At 33.0% G+C, this 20,509-nt stretch overlaps 3 protein-coding genes and 1 long non-coding RNA gene across 11 annotated transcripts in view; 3 read left to right on the forward strand and 1 right to left on the reverse strand.

Moving 5' to 3' along the window:
* LOC143201187 (influenza virus NS1A-binding protein) overlaps nucleotides 1-2,096 on the forward strand; it is a 38,910-nt gene extending 36,814 nt beyond the window's left edge. For all 4 annotated transcript variants that reach the window (XM_076412088.1, XM_076412090.1, XM_076412087.1 and 1 more), the window contains one exon: nucleotides 804-2,096. In XM_076412088.1, the coding sequence (XP_076268203.1) occupies nucleotides 804-1,057 (254 nt within the window). In that variant the 3' untranslated portion in view covers nucleotides 1,058-2,096. The remainder of the gene's footprint in view (nucleotides 1-803) is intronic.
* Nucleotides 2,097-4,427: 2,331 nt separating this feature from the next.
* Nucleotides 4,428-5,648, forward strand: LOC143201557 (uncharacterized). Its single transcript, XM_076412680.1, has 5 exons — nucleotides 4,428-4,528; nucleotides 4,582-4,894; nucleotides 5,007-5,272; nucleotides 5,365-5,472; nucleotides 5,526-5,648. The coding sequence occupies exons 1-5, from the start codon at nucleotides 4,463-4,465 to the stop codon at nucleotides 5,646-5,648; spliced, it is 876 nt and encodes a 291-aa protein (XP_076268795.1). The 5' UTR covers nucleotides 4,428-4,462.
* A 1,009-nt stretch (nucleotides 5,649-6,657) lies between these two features.
* On the forward strand, nucleotides 6,658-7,122 carry LOC143201199 (uncharacterized). The gene is made up of 2 exons (XR_013006907.1): nucleotides 6,658-6,726; nucleotides 6,903-7,122. It is a non-coding gene; the product is annotated as an uncharacterized LOC143201199 (long non-coding RNA).
* Nucleotides 7,123-9,933: 2,811 nt separating this feature from the next.
* The window catches only part of LOC143201194 (phospholipid-transporting ATPase ABCA3), a 46,509-nt gene continuing 35,933 nt past the window's right edge, over nucleotides 9,934-20,509 (reverse strand). For 4 of the 5 annotated variants that reach the window (XM_076412099.1, XM_076412100.1, XM_076412098.1 and 1 more), the window contains 9 exons: nucleotides 20,417-20,505; nucleotides 20,260-20,336; nucleotides 15,098-15,329; nucleotides 14,530-15,033; nucleotides 13,682-14,475; nucleotides 12,877-13,018; nucleotides 12,572-12,815; nucleotides 12,279-12,501; nucleotides 9,934-11,325 (listed from right to left, as the gene is read on the reverse strand). In XM_076412099.1, coding sequence (XP_076268214.1) covers nucleotides 11,164-11,325; nucleotides 12,279-12,501; nucleotides 12,572-12,815; nucleotides 12,877-13,018; nucleotides 13,682-14,475; nucleotides 14,530-15,033; nucleotides 15,098-15,329; nucleotides 20,260-20,336; nucleotides 20,417-20,505 — 2,467 coding nt within the window. In that variant the 3' untranslated portion in view covers nucleotides 9,934-11,163. Of the gene's footprint in view, nucleotides 11,539-12,278; nucleotides 12,502-12,571; nucleotides 12,816-12,876; nucleotides 13,019-13,681; nucleotides 14,476-14,529; nucleotides 15,034-15,097; nucleotides 15,330-20,259; nucleotides 20,337-20,416; nucleotides 20,506-20,509 lie in introns of all 5 variants that reach the window. The other variant, XM_076412102.1, reaches the window with a different exon arrangement.

Raw genomic sequence — 20,509 nt, forward strand, 5'->3', positions numbered from 1 at the left:
TTTTCTTTTTAATCAATCCAAGAGCATTCAAAAAGCGATTCAGACGCTGTAAAATCAATGATATACCTCATTTATGACAACGTTGACTCTGGCAATTTTGAAATCAAAGCTAGGATGATTATAATCGACGAAAGACTAGGACGATCTTTTTCGATGCGGCGAAGTATTTAGACGTAAAAATTATAAAACTTTTTTGAATACACTTGAGATACGAAATTTCATAGAGTTGAGAGAATATGAAAAATAACATGGTCAATGTCTGATGTTCGCTAAAACAGATGTGAGCACAATAAGGTGAATAATGCTCTAATATCTATATCGCATTGGAGAGCGTCAGGATTAAGTTGGAAAAATAAAATTAGACTCTTACTGTTAAGAGACACAGATTGCAATAGTTTGAACATGTCTGTCGAATGAAAATTGAATGCTTCCCAGATTTCTGTGGTGAAATCGACGTTTTGTTGAATGAAAGGCACATTGAACATTAAAAAAACTAACCTAGGACTACCATTTGCTGATCACTGCCAAATTTCCTAGTTAGTGGTGTAAAATTGACTTCGAAAGAGCATTTTAAAAATCCCTTGCTCCAGTTCTCCACCTCAAATCTCAAGAATTGTTGGTATTATGATTTTAGTAGAAAAGTGGTAAAAAGCTATATGATTAATGCTGGAAATATATATGAACAAAATGTCATAGGGAAGTTAATTTTGTTGGAAATTGTGCTTTAATTTATTGTTCTGATCTTACGTGAGGATTCTTCAATTCTCATTATTCTTAACTTTAAAATTTTTTTCCGGTTTTAGGCAAGACATTCTTAAATACCATTGAATACCTTGATTCCAAATCGAATGAATGGACGACCTTTATCCCAAAAGGTACCTGCGATGCCATATCAAGAAGGAAACCACGCAGCCGAAAAAATTCGCGGAAAAGCGTCTCAGAAGACAGTAAAAAGTCCACAATCATTCCGTCGGCGGGGGATCTCTTGAAAAATCTAAAACTACTAGCAAGCCCCGAGAACGAGAACAATCAGTCAGATACATCAGACGAATCATAAATCCTACTTGAAGGGAGGAATAAATATAGGATAATTTTAAGTAATGTAATTTTATGAATTTCGGTGTTATGTTAAAAAACGAAAATAAGATCTATTGTGACGAACGGTGGATGATCATATATTTTCGTTTTATTTATAGAACATCGAAATAATATACTCTGAAATCAACCATTGAGAGACCTCTAAAGTATTATCTATATCCTATCTCGCGAATAAGCAATGGAACAACTTAGTCTCTAGCTGGAGTAAAATTAATTGCACCATTTGTCTTTTTTGAGTAAAGACTATATTACTGTACTTTTTATTAAAAACTAACATTATCTTGAAATGGTCCATTTATTTTTTAGAAAACGTACTGTTAAGTAAGAAATCCTATATATATTTTGCTACTAAAATATCTCTGTAAAGGCCTCTTCATGGGGTCAGTAACAATAATGGAAACGCGCTTATCACAGGCTAATAAAACCAAAAGAATTATCCGGAATCTCTTTACATTGACTTACTAATGATTCAGGCCAATTTATTTAATGAGCAATATTTGTTACTTTTTTTTGATTTTATTAGTCTGCGATAAAAAATAAATTGATCACATTAATCGAGAGAATAGGTCTATAAATGTAAGGTCCTTTGTGACTAAACCACAAAGATATATTAAAATTATTTATGCTATTTAAAATGAAACACTTACCTTATGTGAGTAGGCCCAGAAAAGACATTAAGCATTTAATTTTAAAATATTTCTAAGATTATGTTCTTAAGCCATAAATCTCCACATTACCACCAAGTTTTACGTTTTTCGTTTAAAGCGTCTTGTTTTACTCATTTGGTACAGTCAGTTTGTTCAACTGCGGCAGCATTATTATAGCATGTTAATAATAATTGGTTAATGTTTCTATACAATTTTTTATGAACTTGAATATATATATTTAGTAACATAAGTTATCTAATTGGATGTATGCAATCTTTACATATTCATATTTTCATGTTTATAATTTAATATTGGATGTTGAAAAATATAAATAAATCTGCTAAAATTATGGTTGGTTTCGTATTTATCGGCTGTGGATTGTAATAAATTACATTCTCCTAAAAATTATCCTCAGATCAAAGGTGTTGGTGAAGGAACCAAAGGCCCGCAAATAAAAATGTATTCGCTAGAAATTTTGTTTGTTTGTGTTAGTCCTTGGGCAAGAGTGCAAAAATTGAGAAGGCAAATGATTCCAGTCACGCCAGTAATCAAGCTGGGTAAGACCGGATATCTTCTGGGATGATTTTTAAGTTGGTCACCTGCCAGTCTGTAGGCTTAATGCCGAAAACAGTGGTGTAGAGCACTGTATGATTTCAAAATAATTAAAATCTATAAATGAACATTACTAAACAAGTTTGGAAAACAAGCATTACATGTGAACTTTAAAATTATTCAATAAAATTAAAGATATTTTTTAAACATCATAAAATTACTATTTAATTTTAAAGATTTAATGTGCTTTGGTACTTAGGCTTAAAGGTTTATTAAAAATATCACATTTTTTGCAAAAATGCCGATATTTTTTTTTTAAGTTACAACGATATTTTTCTCGACTGCCAACAATCCTAGTTACTGGAAAGGTTCGTTCCTTGTTTAATTGCCGAATTTTAATCGAATAAAGGGAAATTTGCTTATTTCTACACTTTTTCAGAAAATTGATTACCTCAAATTTAATATTCATTTTATTTTTATACTAGCGACCCGCCCCGGCTTCGCACGGGTGCAATGCTGATACTAAATTAAATACACTACAGAAAAAACGTTGTATATAAAAACATAGCGGCCCGCTCCGACTTTGCACGGGCATAAAATATATATGCCTATGTCACTCAATGAAAACATGATTAAAATCGATCCAGTATTTTTGGTTCATTCATTACTGCCCTTGACCTGCACGCATTAAATTTGGAGTAAAACAATTCCTCTTCCCCTATACTTACTATGAAGATTTCCTGCTATCTTTGGAATATATAAATTCATACAATTTTTATTACATTACACATTTATAAACGCAAATTTTAAATTTGTAATATCTCCGAAAATATTTGTTTAATTTACATGCTGTAAGGAACCATATTGATCTATATTAATTGCACACTGTATTTAAGGTACTTAATTCGATAAGGATTAATGCCGTATTGCTTAAAATAGCTTCGTAAATAAGCCATTTCCTCACGTAAAAAGTAAACAATAAAAATGGTTAATGTGGGTTATCCCTAAAAGATAAACATATACCATCGCGGACTTTTTTGTAGACCTTTTTATGGTGTACAATACTGTAGTACATTAATTTGATCTAACTCGTAGGGTTAGGCAGCGTTTTTGCTAATTGCTAAATAAGCCTAAAAAAATAGGTTAATTTACGACATCACGTTAGAAACCTCTAAAATTAGCAATGTTGCCTTAGTATATTATGCATGTATTATACATATAAACCTTCCTTTTGAATCACTCTATCTACTGAAAAAAACCGCATCAAAATCCGTTGCATAGTTTTAAAGATTTAAGCGCACATAGGGATATAGGGACAGAAAAGGCGACTTTGTTTTATACTATGTAGTGATATCTAATCGCCTAGCCGCAAAATAAAAAAGTATTTTTATATAATTTTGATTGCTCTCCCTATGGGATGGTAACATATTACAGATTAATTGTTTTATTATCATATTTATTTTTTCATATCCTTTTATTATCATCTTTATATTTATTTATTTAATTTTTATTAATTTAAAAAATATTTAAATATATGGAAGAAAAAAATATATCGATATTTTTTTGCAACGACTAGGAGAAATATCAATATTCTCTAAAGTTTTTTTTTTAATATTTAAAGTAAAGTATCAATTTTAAAGGTTTATTAAATATAATTGAAAGGTTTCTTTATAATGTTTAAGAAATATTTTTAATGTTTTTTAAATAATTAAAATCTATACGTGGACATTAGTAATCAAATTGATTTTACTTTCTCTAAAAGTTTAGTTACTTTTTGTTCAACTAGGATATAATGCTTCGGCGATAAGAATACCACTTAGTGATATTTAAAAGTATCCATATCGGATGTTTTCAAATAAAGAACCTCCATTATATTAAAGAAAAATATTTGAGCGGAAAACAAATCTATTACTTTCTATTCTGATATGATTTATATTAATATATCTAATTTTCAACCAGACTACTAAAAATTTCCTAGCTTTGAAGCGTCTAGCATGATTAATGGTAAGGTTCGTTCCTTGTTGGATGTTACACACCCTTGTATATGGATAATTATAATTCAGTAGCAGATTTCTCGAATTTTGATTATGTCAATCATTAATATTCTTTATGATTGACAGATAACATATTTTTGTTTTTTCTTTTTTTTATTTAACTTAATTTCGATGGAAGATAAGAAAGAAGAGAACAAAAAAAATCAGTATCATTGCTTAGATGATATTTGTATCTTAGTAAGCTATCAGTATGCTAATTTATACTATATACGTGAATTCCAAATCTGTAGGTTGACATACCTAGTGCCTCCACTTTCATGTCAAGATTGTCAAAATTACAAGAAGAAAATGAAGGGACTGTAATAGAATATCGGGATAATATTGACGACGAGTCAGATGATGAAGAGGAGATTGCCTGGAAAAGCTCCCATGATAATAAAGATTTAATAAAAATTCCCATTTTAGATTCAAGCAGTCATAAACAGAGGTCATTTGCGAAAACTAGATATTCAACAAGTATACCTGAATTGATTTGTGCGGAATTTACCGATCCCGTTACGTTCGCCAAGGAATTCGTAAAAGAAATCATTCAGAAATCCGAAGGTAAAGACACAATAAGTATTGTAAAATCTGGAAAAATAACTATCAGTATCATCAGGATGTTTTCATTTTGTAAGTTTTAAGATACCGTCGAGTAACTTTTATATCCCTATAGAAACTATCGCAACAAAGGATGTTGCGCCAGATAGTAAACATTCAGAACACTTAATCAAAACTACGGAGTCATCTTCTGATTTCGATTACGTTGAAACTAATCGTTCCTTTACAACATGGCCAACGATAGAAGAATTTACCATTGAACTGGGCGCTAATAAAATTGACGAGTATCTTTCGTCATTTGAAACTGATGAAGATTGGCTCTATGTAATTTATTACCATGGAACCAAGGAGTTAATCTCTTCTGATATACATAAATACCAAGTACTATATACCAAGTGATTTGTTATAGTAAATAAAAGAGTACAAGAAAAACAACTTAAAGTAATGGTTGGCCAACAATTATTGAATTTTAGGCGATCTATAGCTTACCAACTTGGAGGTATCCCATAGCCCAGGCAACCGCAAGCATTTATTTTACGATAGAAATTTGCAAAGTGAAGCCAAAATCGTGCTTTGTGAATGTAACAGTTACAAATGTTTTCAATCAAAGTACTGAAAATTAAATGTTTTGCAGGTAACTTTCCAATACGAGACCTTTCGAAAGCAATACAAACCAGGCATTTTTGACTTCCAGGAAAAATGGCTTCATTATATTCTTGATTCAAAAATTAACTTCTTTAAAACAATCACTTATTAAAAAATTTCAAAAAAGTTATATATACATATTTTCTTATAAGTAAATGGTATATATTAGAGATTGAGGAAGTTTCGTAAAAGCCAGAACTTGTCGTAATTCTCTTAATGGCATAAAACGCTTTCCATTTTACGTTCTTGTCCCGAAGTTCTGCGCTAGCGCAATTACTGTTAACCTTATCAGTGGCTAAAAGTCATCTATCAAAAGGTACATCACATAAATAATTTATTAGTGTTTAAAATACACATCAATAAATTCGCTTTGCAGAACAAGAAAAATTCTGAAATTATTTTCCTTAATCAATGAAATTTTAGTTATGTAAGAGATGTCCTCAAGTTCATTACAAACCAAAGAAAAATGTACATTAATAGAATATAAACATAACAAAAAATTAGTAAACTTATCTACTGCGGTAGGGGTTAAAAAAATATACCTCCAAAGCTAACTAAATCCATTCATATTCGTCTAAGTAATCTAATGGCGACTACAAACCGGAGCATTCGGCTCGAGCTGTTATGGCGCATTTACCAAATTAGAAAACACATGCGTGCGCAGAAAATTAGGCTACGTTTTGCCTTTTTTTCATCAATGCGCCGAATTCGCTCGAACCGAATATTCAGATTTGTACCAACCGTAACAAGAGACATGACAGTAATAAAAAAAACTTTTATTCGAAATACTATAACCTAAAAACAACACAAGCGTATAACCAAAATCCTAACAAACGGTACTGTTACAGAAAATATTTAAACATTCTAGGAATTTTTTCGAATTTAAATCGAATTAACGGAAATTTGTTTACTTAAACACTTTTTTTAGAAAATTAATTACGTAAAAAAATATCGCTATATCGGAGAAAATAAAATATCCCTATAGTTTTGCAACGACTAGGAAAAATATCAATATTTACAAAATATTTCTCGATATTATTAAGAAAAATTAACGATAATATCGACATATAGGCCAAAAATATCGATAGATCCACATATCGATATTTTTCGGCATCCCTATCCCCAGATGATCTTAATCATCTTAATCACAAAATATTGAGAATTCCTCTGTGTTTTGTGATCTTAATTCTGTAAAGACTTTGCATTTTATAGTATATTACACCACAAGGGCCGAAAGTTGAATTTTCGTCATGATTATCGACGAGCAGGACCGAGATTTCAACTTTTGGCCCGTGTGGTGTATACGATTTTTTTTTCATAGCCGGTCGAAAATAAGTTATTAACAACATTGATGCTTATTTTTAAGGTTAGAGGTAGCAACATTAATGACAGCGGTAAATACTTTCTTGTAGCGACAGAATAAATAGTCCGTGGTTGGGATTATAAATACCCACAAGAAATTCTTTCCTACTGCCGTTATAGAAGGCGCGGGTGTACTTCCCACGGGGAGTAGATGTTTAACTTTCTTCCCTATTATTAGGGACGAAAGTACGTACTTCGACCGAGGTATGAAAAAAAAGTTTTTTATTGTGATTTTTTTGGTGAAGTTATGTGTTATAAGTTTTAGGTAAGTACTAAGTTTGCATTATAGAGTAATATTCTCTCTAGAGTCTCTGGTTTGCGTTAACATATCATTCAACAAATAGCCGGTTTAAGCAAAGTAATAAGTTAATTTGGCTTCAACATATTTTTCTCATCAAAAAACAACTTTTTCAATAGAAAATCCTTTTTTGATGTTGTGTCAAATCGCAGACTTGTTGAACGGTTTGTTATATAATTTATTGTGTTGAAGTTTTTCTTTAAAAATAATTTCTACTTTACATTCTCAACTAGACCTTTTTTTGAATGAGTGCATGAGTAATTTTTAGTAAGCCCATGTGGTATAACTTGATAACTGGCCGAAACCTGTCATATTTAGTTTTTTTTCTATAGTTCGTATCTGACCCCTAAACAAGTATATCGCGTCACAACAGCATGTCATGTATACTTACACCACAATGTTGTTTTTGCACAGTTTTCATATTTACTTGAAATTCATTTATATGGTGAAAGCATTGCAATATGTCTAAAATGAGTAAATAAAGTGACCAAGAACAACATAAACTAATCAATATTCTATGAGAATTCACCCATGTGCTTAAGGGAAATCAATACTTAGCCGATCTAAGTAAAACAAACTGTATCAAGTACTTTTTACCTTCCAGAATAAAATATATCACAAATATATATAAAAAAATGTATAAATACATAGTATTATATATTCAATTCCACTAAAAATTAGTATGTAATTGAAGCTGACAAAGGGATGGTACAGTATCCTGGTATGTATATCAATACCAAGTAACTTAGTTACGGATATGTTTTGTCCATCTTTTGATAAAACATCATGTTAGACAAAAAGCAAAACACATTAGAACCACAATAAAGCAACTATACTGGTTAGTCGGAAGATACTCTTAACTTGATCTAAAATCAAAGAGGTTGATTTATAAGACAATTATAAAGCCAATTTGAACCTATGGGGTTGTACTAAAAATTCAAATCAACTAGTAATCCAACGCTGTCAAAATCAGGTTCTTCGATTGATTACCAATGCTTATCGCTACGTAACCAACGAAGAACTGAACGATGACCTGGAAATCAAATCATACTAATGTGGAAGCAATACAACTGCTGGACAGCGCGCAGGATGTTAGAATACTGAAGCGAACCAAACCATACCAACTTATATAAAGTGTATACCTTTAGTGTAAACTATGGCTTAAGTTATTATAATTGAGAAATACATATTGATGTATTTTCTTGCACTCGTCTTGCTTGTGAATAAATTCAAGTACAAGTGAAATGTAGTAATAAATTAATTTATAACAAAGATTGTACTAAGCGTATCTAATAAAGATGTTATAAAAAAATGTTTTGATAATACTGCCCTTCAAAGTCCACCTTCAGGTTCTCTTGATCTTGATCAAGATTTATGGAAGGTCAAGAGACTAAAGGCCATCGAACTGTATATGCCGCACCGGCTGAACAAGAATTTATGGCGTCTGCGTCGACTGATTTATCAGAAACACAATTGGAGATCCCTAATATTTCGAATGTTGCTTAATTGCATCGCCCACCAAGCTCTCCACTAGGTAGACAACAGCAATACCGAAACTAGTATAAACAAAGCCAATAAACAAACGTGCTTTTTGATCCAATCTTCCGTTATCTGTAAAAATATCGTTTTTTTTAATAAACTAGATTGAGCAACTAGAACCAATTGATCTTTTGCTGATTTCGCTTCGGGCTCAGGATGCTTGAATTTGCGGGAGACAGAGGTCCCGGGATTGCCGTATTTTTAATTATCTTCTGGAAGCGGTGAATGGGTAAGGCTTTTATTAGTTGGTTTTCATGATTTAAGGTTCCAAGGGCGAACCTCACACTGAGCACGTTCGCGACCCTTCTCACGAACAGGATGCCTGATTCGAGGTGGGTATTCGCGTTTCTCACGAACCAGGAGACATTGAGTAACGCGCGGATTTTTTTTGGAGTCGCACTGTCGAAAAAATATCGATAAGCCGATATGTCAATATTTTTTCAACTAAATCAAATATATTTCTTAAACATAAAAACTATATAAACTGTTTAATTGGTATTTAATTTAAAAGGTTTAGTTATTTTAATACTTTTGGTGGCCAACACCCCTAACTTGGAAGTAGTGCAACTTGTCTCTGGGAGACGTACTTTTACCACACCCGTGCTCCATAAAGGCAGACCGATCGAACCAGCATTTTATACAGAGTCACTTTCTGGGCGATAGGAAGTTTACTTTTTCTGCAGAGGAGTAAAAATACCGATACATCTTATTCTTATTCAAACTGAACAACCCTACTTTTCCACGCAGAATTCACTTGATGACCGAGTGTCCCCCCTCCTGATTTAAGCTCAAAACAAAAGCTCTACACACTCCTTCAAAAACCGTGGGTTTTCATATTGAACTTTTTCCGATCCAGTCGTATTTTTAACCAAAACATTTTTGAGAATCGGAGCGTTGGTTGGTTTGTGTGTTGGAATTTTGTGGAAATCCCAAAACAAAAGTTCGATACTCTTCTTCAAAACCCTAGATTTTTAATATCAAGATTTTTTCGAATGGAAATAATATATAACCCGGTCGTATGAACTAATTACGATTCAATCAAATTTTGTCAAGGTCATCCGAACTACCTTAGAAACTTCGGAAGACAGAAATATTGCCAACATGCATCATCTGACTAACAAATAACGATTTTTTATACCCAACGACGCAACGTACACGAAATAGACAAAAGTCATTACTAGTAGTAAAAGTGCAGTAGTATTAATTGAATTTTGTTGCTTTCATTTATTGTTAAGTAATATAAAATATAAAAAATTAAAGTTAAAATATAAAAAGCAAATTAATAATATAATAACTAAATAATAATATAGATACATTTATTATATATTATCTATATATCGTATATTTTATTAATGACTGCAATGACTAATTCTTGGCAACATCTAGGAACACATCCTCAAGGGTGGCATCCGTCAAGCTATAATCCTCTATACAACTACTTACTGATTGTAATCGATCCAACTCTCGAAGCAAATCCGACCACTTCTTCTTTTGTTTTATATAGTAGGATAGGAAACTCTGAACAGAATAAATTTTAAGGCTCTAGTAAATTTACAAATAATTCAGCTATGAAAGCAGTTTTAGCTTGACTTTAGCGTGGTACTGTATATCTATGTATATGAATATAGATCTATGTGTATATATTTCATGCTTGCATTGAAACTACTGCAATCGGAAAACAAATAAAGGTAAACATTTCACAGAAATATGGTATTTTTAATGTCATGGCGTCGTTCAAGATGTCGGAATTATAGACTGACCATTATCCTCGATCTAAAGATTGACCACCCTCGTCTTGACCAATATCACCTAGGTTGTTGCCAATGCCTCCCCCTCTCTCTCGAAAACTAGCCAAAGTTTATCTATCATAGCTTGATGGTTGGATGGTTTGACTTAACCGTCGCTACCACTCGATTTTTGAGCAATGTTTTAGTCAAAGCTTTTTTTCTGATTTTCGGATCAACTGTTGTATTCAACTTCGGGTATAGCCTACTGCCATACATGAATCCATTGAATAGATTTGAAAAATAGCCAAAAGGTGGTCGAAGGACATGACTTAAATGTGGAACCCGTAATTCCGACATCTTGAGACAAATGGTTTTTCCAAAATGACGCATAACACTAAAATAATATACTTTGTTGACGGTTTTGCAGAGCCAAACGAATTTAGAGTAAACAAATCTGTGTCTTCTGCTTTCTGACAGTTGCTTTATTAGCTTGTGCATAACTGTTGGAAGGCCTTCACTACTCTTGTTCTTGCCTTGTTGGTGATTATTAGGTTTAAAGCACTGTTTCTCGAGGCTAACCAAAAAAAATGTATTTTCAGAAATGAAGGAAGGTTACTCTATGCACTTTTGCCTTGAAAATGCATATATGCCATTGTGGTAAATTATGACGCTTGCCTCCCCAGCCAGACTCATCAAAGCAGCTATAATTTTTTTGCAACGTCAATAAAAACGTCTTCCAACGAGGCATCTGTAAGTAAGTAATCCTCGATATATTGATTACTTGATTCCTGCAATCGATGGAACTCCCGAAACAGTTCAGACCATCTTTTATTACATTTCTTGATATAATAATGCAGGTAGCCCTAAACAGATGGAAAATGTGTTAAAGAAATATACTAAATTCCTTAACAGGGCACTGGTATAGTCGGAAGATGATACACATATTCATTTTCAGGATAAGACCCAAAACAGTTATTATTTCCATTTGCGGAATTATTTGTAAAAAGCATCTGCAGTGTGTCAAAATTACAACACTATGAAAGAGGATCAGCTTTTACAACTTGCTACAATGAAAGCTGTAAAAGCAAAAAAAAATTAATATGAAAGTTTGTCCAAGCATGCTTTATAGAATGAATAAGTTTGCTTGCAAAATATAAGGCTGGGGAAAAATTAACTTCGATTTTTCCTAATATGTCGCATATCCCTATCAGTATTTATTCCGTGACGTCATACTATAAAACGTTTTAAGGCAACAGTCCGCAAAACGTTTACTTACTCAAAAGACGATAAAATAATAAACATTTGAACAGTGAAAATACGACGTAATTTTCTCCAAATTTCGGGAAAAAAAATTGAAAAACATTAAATGAACAAAAGGACTCAGATGAAAGTGATGTTGGTAAGAATGATTTAGGATTCAATAATTTGGAATTAAAAAAATAGGGCAGAAATAATAATGAAACTAGCGAAAATGAGAAAAGTAATCAAAATAATACAGAGCAAGATTTAAATTTAATGAATAACGGGGATAATGATTATAAACATTCGAGTTTAAATTATATACAGGACATGGAGAACGATACGGATTCAGAAGCTCTAAGAAAAGATCGAGTCTTTTCTCTATAGTAGAATGAAACGTTTTCCTTTGCATTATGATTATGCCAGAAGAGGACCAAAAGGTTTGGCACATTATTTAAAAAAGAATGAAATTATGAAGGCCCCTATCCTTTATGTTAATTACAGTGCTTTAGTTGGTGCTATAATAATAACTAAACCAGGCCCATAACATCAACATAAAGAATAATATTCAAATTACCGGATGTTCATCTTTTACAGTGCCCTCATAGTTATCCGAAAGATATTTCTTCAAGCTCTCCATGTTATCAATAGTAATATTTTTTGAATTACTATCTACTTCGTCTGAAGACTCTAAAGAATGTTTAGTATTTAACTTGAACTTTACCGTGACACCATGTTCATTTTTCAGTTGGACAATTGTACCGTCCTTTTCGATTTTCCCAGATTTCATTATTTTTATACTGAAAATAAATTATATTTAACACGTTAACACAAGTAAGCGATACATTAATATAGAAAACATTTTCATACTTATTGCAGACAGCTTCACATTCCGGCATGCTATGGGAGGTCAGAAGGAAAGCTATCTGTTTTTCCTCCTTCAACTTCTTGATTAATCTCCAAAACTTACGCCTGGTGTGTGCGTCCACTCCGTTCGTTGGCTCATCGAGTAGTATAATACTTGGTAAACCCAGTATAGATACTGCAAAACTAAGTTTTCTTTTATTACCACCACTATAACGTTGACACGGTAGGTCGGCGATATCTGTGAGTTCTAAGGGCGATAGTCGTATTAATGGATGCTGCAATGAACTAATTAAATGTTGCAACGGTACCGAAAACATCCAAAACGTTATTCACAATTTCCTTGGTATTTTTTAGTCCTCTTAGCTGCGCCATCGTATCGAGAATTTGTCGCCCTGTTAAAAATATATTCAGGCTGTCGTTTTGAGGGCAATAGCCGATAAAAGGCAGATACTAAAATATATAATCAAATGTTTTCTTATGTATATTTCAGTTAATATTAACAAGATGTCTCAAAATAAAGTTTATATTTGTGTATTATTTTAACCCTGTACTTATTAAATGATTCACAAATGCAGCAAGTTGTAAACAATATATTCAGCCTGATTTTGAGATGTCGATATTTGCAAGTGATCGAGAGGTAGAGCAATTGTTATTCTGCAAACCCTGTCCGCTTGGGAGTTAAATAAATCGGAGTTACATTTCATGTATGATCGTGTACTCCAAAATGATTAATTTTTATCGCCATATAATCGGCATTTACCACACAAGACAGTAATGATGTGAGAAGTAGAATCCAATGAACTACGGCAATCATTTTTTTACCCTGCTACTGTTAAGAGCGCTAATAGTTCTTGATTGTTTATAATTGTTTATACTTTATTTGTTGTTATACCTATCTACCGTTATTAATATTCACAAATCGCCAAAATGCTTTTGTAGCAATTCTAATGTGAAGAGAATTTTTAATTCAATATATTGAATTCATTGTATTATAGGCATGCGAAACTAAAAGCCCATCACCAAATATAAATTATTTTTTGAGACACCTTGTCTGTTAAGCTGCACTGTCCCATATTCCAATAACAAATAGGGCATAAATAATTAGGAACTTACTTTTTTCTCGTCTAATATGTCGATTTTCTGATTACTGTTAACATGCCTCATAGAAATTGTTCCGCCGTCCTTAATTTCTTCCCCGGTTAACATGCGAAAAGTTGTTGATTTTCCTGCGCCATTGACACCTAACAGTCCCATACATTGCCCTTTATCCAATGCGAAATTTACATGGGACGCTAAATTGTTGGAAAAGTATTTTTCCAAACATTTGACATTCAATAAAGGTTGGTTCGTGCTTGATGTTCTGCGTTCCATGTGAGTGTTTGTTTTATTTCTATGTTTAAATTGCTTTCTACAATAATTATGCCATATTTTTACCATATTGCTCTCAAGTATTATACTAATTAGAAGGAAAATAAATGCACCAAGTACTACCAATAAGCATGTTTGGGAATCTAGTAAATCATAATATATCCCCGAACATGACTGATCTTTTGCACAGCATGGATGATTTTTGTTAGTGTTACAATAAGCAATTTTCTCTCCAAATTTCATATTAAGGTACTGATATTTTTCCATGACCTTATTTGAGAAATTCACGCCCAAATATGTAAAAATAAAGGGCGGATTAATGATATAAAATAAATACATTAAATAATTTCCCCAGGACATGTAGCTGTTGTTTTGTGATTCCTGCATGCCTTTAACTATTAAACAAGGGATAATTCCGCATATAATTCCAGAGATTATGAAGGCCGAATAGGAGCTCGCGAGTGATTTGTTTCTGCTAAACAGGTACGCGTACGGGATACTACTGAACCCATAAAGGCACAAAATTGCACACAGAAAACCTAAAATGTAATAACAATAATTATACTGACAAGGTAGATAGATAAATTACATACCAAATTCCTTTGGTCCATAAAAAGGGTCCCAAAGCATGCTGATGCACGTTATGATAACGACAAATAAAATATATAACATATAATCAGAAATAAATAGGCATACCCAATAAAATCGGGACGATATTCCACACATAAATTGTAACTGTAAAAAGTTACTGGAGAGTTCGAAGTATGGAAAGTAAATGAAAGTTCCTACAAAGAACATCAATCCTATTGGTATTATCAGCAACCATAACACACCAATTTGTATGTCTGAAAACGTTTTAACGTAATTATTGTCATCTTTCAGGGGAAGATTAGAAAGCGTAATGGAATAATCCTCCCCCAGTAATGATTTGGACAACGTGTTAGTAATAAGGTTCAAAGAAATCGGCGCTGAGTGTTTAGCCAGAGCATTGTATAGGCCGGTGATTTGTAATTCATTTCCACTTTGGACAAATTCCGCAGATGCTACCATATGACGCCGATAATACTGAATATTTTGGAGGCCTTGACGTACTATATCTACAAAAAAAGTGTATCGAGTTAGCTGAGTTAGGTTAGTTAGTTTAATGAATTAATCGACTACCATCAGAAACATCCTCAGAATTAAATGAGAAGCTTCCTCGGCTCTGAACCAGTTTATCATACAAATTTGCTAATGTTATAACACCGGGCTCCAGAGTATGGTTGAAATAAACGGTTGTTTTGCCATAAGAGTCCAAGTCGATTTTTAATGGGTACATTTTCTTCACAAAACTGTCAAATGACATGCCACTTAGCAGTACGCACAAAAGGAGCATTGCAAATGCGAGGATTGCCTGAAAAAAATTATTTACTAAGCTGACAAGAAAATAATTTAAACTAAGATATTTTTTATTTTTTTTTTTTTTTTTATAATTATATACATTGTTACTAGTCGTTGCCGACTAACCTACAATTTGTCCTTATAATAGCTTAAATCTAGGTATATATCTAATAGGACTCATCAGTCCTACATAGTCTCTAACATAATAATAATTGTTTTAACACTTTGAGTTTTTTCTAATGCACCTCACTGCACTACACTACAACACACTACACAAGTTCAAATGGTTTGGTCCTTTTGAGTCTGCGTCCGGTTTTGGTGTTGTCCAAGAGTTGTAATACTTCGAAATTAACATGAGAGTGAAGTCTCTCCTCATGTCTCTTTGCAATTCTTTTAATTTCTTGATTGACAGTCGGTATCTGAAGATCTCGATGTAAATAAATGGTCCGGTAATATCTGGGTGCACCTACGATGCTTCTTAGGACTTTGTTCTGGAAAACTTGTATTAGATTTATGTTGCTTTTTGCGGAACATCCCCATAATTGTATTCCGTATGTCCATATAGGTTTTAATATTTGTTTATATAGAAGTAATTTATTATGTATAGTTAATTGAGATTTTCTTCCAATTAGCCAATACATTTTTCTATATTTTAACTCAAGTTCTTTTCTTTTCTTTTTGACATGTTCCTTCCACCGTAGTTTTGCATCAAGTGTCATTCCGAGATACTTAGCATTATTGCTGTATGGTATGACAGTGTGGTTTATGGTCAATGGTGTAAGCGCGGCCTGTTTATAGGTGAATTGAACATGCACAGATTTGTTTTGGTTAATTTGTATTTTCCAGATTTGGGTCCATTTATTTATAGCGTCAGTAGCCTGTTGTAGTTTTCGGGTTGCTTCTTCGCTATTGTTTCCGACAGCAAGAATAGCAGTATCATCAGCAAATGTAGCCATTGTAATGTTTTCGATTTGTGGTATATCACATGTATAAAGTAGGTACAGAATTGGCCCCAGTACACTTCCTTGTGGTACACCTGCTTTAGCTTCTTTTATTGTAGAGTAAGCTTCCTCTTGTTTCACTCTAAACATTCTGGCTGTGATGTAAGATTTTAATAGTTCGGTGTGTTGCTTCGGTAATATTTTCTGTAGCTTATGGACGAGGCCTTTGTGCCATACCTTGTCGAAAGCTTGTGCTACATCTAAGAATACAGCTGAGCATACTTTATTATCTTCATAGGCTTTTTCAATAACATCTGTTATTCTATGCACTTGATCAATCGTTGAATGTTTGGTAATAAATCCAAACTGGTGTGTTGGTATTAGGTTTTTTCTCTCTATAATTGGTTTTAATCTTTTCAAGAGGAGCTTTTCAAATACCTTAGCTATCATCGGTAACAGTGAGATAGGTCGATAAGCTTTTATATCATTTGGTGATTTTCCAGGTTTTGGAACCATTATTATTTCAGCCATTTTCCAAACGTCTGGGACATATTTCAGTCGAAATGCTGCATTGATTAAGTTAGTGAGCTTTATAATACCCTTTCTTGGCAGATTGTGCAGCAATTGCCCTGTTATTAAATCATAGCCTGGTGATTTATTTGGCTTGATGTTAGTTTTTATAACGTTGGTGACTTCTTTCGGAGTTGTTAATTGAATTGTCGAATTTTCGCCGTCTATGTCCGGTAAAGTATGTTCAATTTCACTTTCGTTTGGTTTGAAAGTTTTCTCTAAATGGTCAGCGAATGCTTCTGCTTTCTCCAGGTTGCTGCGTGCCCAACTTCCATGCATGTTTCTTATCGGAGGACTATGTAGACAGGATCGTTTTAGGTATTTAGTGGCTTTCCAGAGCGAGTAGTCTGTGTTCTTGTCATCTGTTAAATTTCGTAGATAGTTATTTATGGAATTGTTTTTAATTTCCAAAATTTCCCTCTTCAACCTTTGTGTTATGTTGTTTAAGATATTCTTATTTTCAGGTGTTCTATTTTGCTGCCATTTTTTCCGTAGTTTTCGTTTTTCAGCTACCATTTCCTTGATTTCTTTCGGGTAATTTATTCCTTTGGTTGAAGTTTTAATTTCTGGAGTGTTATTCCAAGCAGCCTGTTGGATGTCTGCAACGAATTTTTCGGTTTCATAATTTAATTGGTCTTCTGTCTTAAGGGGAACATTTAGTTGAATTCGATTGTTTATTTCTTCAACAAATCCTTCCCAGTCTGTCCTCTTGTTGGTTAATGTTGGATTTTGTTGTTTTCTTATAATGTTTTCACTCAGCGTCAAAATCACAGGTGTGTGATCTGAACTTAAGTCAAAATTTTCTTCAACTTCCATGTAGTTAGTGGTTATGTTTCTAGCTATAAAGAAGTCTAACAGGTCTGGAGTTTTCTCTGGATCGGTAGGCCAATAAGTTGGTTTTCCTGTCGACATGTAACTGCACCCTAGCTCAGCAGCTGCTTTATGTAATTCATTACCTTTAGTTGTCGTCATTCTAGATCCCCATCTTGTATTTTTAGCATTGAAATCACCACCGATTATAAATTTTTCTCCTAGGTTGTTTAGAACATTCAAGTAATTTTCTTTTTTTTGGTTGTATCTTGGAGGGCTATATATGGAAGCTAATGTAACCCTGTATTTGCTAGATATAACAGTTACTGCCGTTACCTGATTTTCTGCTAAACTGAGTCCGGGTTCTTGATGATGGCATATATTATTTTTTATTATTATTGCACTTCCTCCTCTTGCTGTGTTAGCTGGATGAATGGTGTGGTAAAAGTAATATCCTCTAAATTTAATAAAGGATTCCTTTGTCAAATGGGTTTCAGATATTAAGCAAATATCTATTTTTTGCAATTCTAGGAATACTTGTAGGTCAGCGTGATGTTTCTGAATCCCATTAGCATTCCAAATTGCGATGCGGATGTCTTTACTTGCCATTTTTAGTTCTTGAGGCCACCGCCCTATTGTTTTCGAGTTTAAGTAATCTTTCAGAAAACGATTCAATAATCTTTTCCTGGTTGTCCAGCTTTGCTATAAGTTTCAATAGCAGTTCGTTGGTTGTAACGTCTTCTTTTTTTGTTTCTTTTTGAGCGGTTTGGTTTATGCTTTGAGCATAGGTCATTTCATCGTTGATTTCGTTGTACATTTTTGGTTGTTTATTTTGAGTCACTGTTTTTTGCTCTTTAGCCTGACTGATTTTATTTCTTCTCTCTTGGAATGTTTTCGCAACTACGCATCCTCTGTAGCTTGCTGGATGCGCTTCATTGCAATTCGCACATTTCGCTTTTGTTCCTTTGGGTTTTTTGCATTCTCCCGTGATGTGTTTTCCTGAGCATTTTACACACCTTGGTTCCCTTTTACAGAATTTTTGTGTGTGTCCATGTAATTGGCATCTCTTGCACTGTGGCACAAGATTTGCCTTTCTAAGAGGTTCTATTTTTACTTCGACTCCTAGAATTTGTTTAATTTCATAAATTGCTTTTATGTCCGTGTTATGTTGGAATGATAACATAAACAGTGGTAAAGGCTTCTTCTGGACAACTATTTCTCCATTGTTATTTTTATTTCGTTCTTTTTTCAGGATATTTGTGACGTCAGTACATTTAAGTCCATTTTTTATTAACTCTTCCACTATTTTAGTAGTTTTAGCTGTCGGTGGAAGCCCTCTTGCCATTACTTTAATGTCTCTGGTTTGCTTATCTTCATACGAGTGCCATTGTAATTTTAGGAATTCCAAGCACTCAGCAATTTTCGTAAAAGTTTTACGACATTCGGCGTTTAATTTGATTTGTCCATTGTTTAATGTTGTTGCTCTAAATAGTATATTATTTGTTTTCATTGTTTCATATAGCAAGTCAAAGTCTGTGACATTACTTACTATAATTGGAGGTGGTCTCGGCACTTTTATTTCTTTATTCAATTCTTGTGCTTTAATGGTTTTTGGTTGTTGTGGTGAAGCTTCAGGTGTGTAGTTTGCTTTTCGTTTCTTATTTCTTTTAACTGTTATCCAGCCTACTTCTTTTTGCAATTCTTCCTCGTCTGTTTCATAGTTTACAGGCAATTTGTTTTCAGTGCACTGGTTCACTACGGGAATGCTAGTTGGATTGTATGTGTTTTGGTTTTTTATTAGGAGTTGTAGTGCATCTAATTGTTTTTGCATATTTGTTAGTGCAATTTCCAGATTCCGTCGGGCTGTTTTTTCGTTAATATACGCATTATAGAGAGCTTGCTCATTTTGCGTTCTCTTATGGTTTTCTTGACAAAAGATTTGATTCTGTTGTGCCAGATAAGCTTCACCTGACGTTGAGGATTGTGTTTCCATCTCATTTAGTCTCTGGTTCTCTCTATTAATCATTTTTATTTAATGAATAGTTTAATTCACGTTTTTACAAAAATTTCAGTACCGGTATTTGTTTCAGAACCGTTATAACGCCGCATTTGTGGTACAGATGATGCACCTCCGACCCTTAACAGCCCCCAAAATTTTACCTTTGTTACTTTATTGCAGTGACCATCGTTTTAAACACATTTTCACTAAACATTTAACGCGCAGTTTTAACACTGTTATTGTCGTCACGGTTTTTACTTATTTTTTAAAATCGCATTTGTGGCACAGGTAGTACACTTTCAAATTTATTACACTGACCGTCGCTCCAAACACGTCTTTACTCTACGAAGGTCGAACGACAACTGAAACTAAGATATATTCATCTGCTTTTTTAAAACTAAACTGCAGTCTAAATATTTTTGTATGTTGCATTTTTAAGTATAGGTAGACATATATGAATTGTCACAATAAAATAACAACTTCTGCTGGTAATTCAACTTAACTGCGTAATGAATTAAAAGAAATCTAATATGTATCTTTGCACATTGATAGATTCAACTAGAAATACTCTACCGAATAATCTTAGATAAAACAATAATAGAAAAATAAGTGATAAAACTTACGGGTATTATATATTCCAGAAGTTTGTTGTAAGTAAATTTAAAGCGTTTGGAAAATAGAGCTATCGCAGGATTAATAACTAAAAAATTACATTAACCTTATACATTATATAATCCAAGTAATGTGCATGCATTAATGTATAAAATAATAGATACTTACAGGTATAAGTATAATGCTGTTCTTTTTTAATATCCAATTTTAAACTATCTATGTCGTTTTGATCGTTATCTGTATTCTTCGGTTTCAAGCTGA

This window comes from Rhynchophorus ferrugineus, unplaced genomic scaffold (assembly GCF_030347505.1).
Source record: "Rhynchophorus ferrugineus isolate W39M unplaced genomic scaffold, kcgeb_rfMv2 rfM8, whole genome shotgun sequence".
Lineage (NCBI taxonomy): Eukaryota > Metazoa > Arthropoda > Insecta > Coleoptera > Curculionidae > Rhynchophorus > Rhynchophorus ferrugineus.

Excerpts from the sequence above, each read along its gene's own strand:
- LOC143201557 (XM_076412680.1), top strand. The coding sequence starts at position 4,463 with ATGGAAGATAAGAAAGAAGAGAACAAAAAAAATCAGTATCATTGCTTA. Across the intron at positions 4,529-4,581 it reads TAGATGATATTTGTATCTTA|GTTGACATACCTAGTGCCTC; the intron begins GTAAGCTATCAG and ends CCAAATCTGTAG. Across the intron at positions 4,895-5,006 it reads AATCATTCAGAAATCCGAAG|AAACTATCGCAACAAAGGAT; the intron begins GTAAAGACACAA and ends ATATCCCTATAG.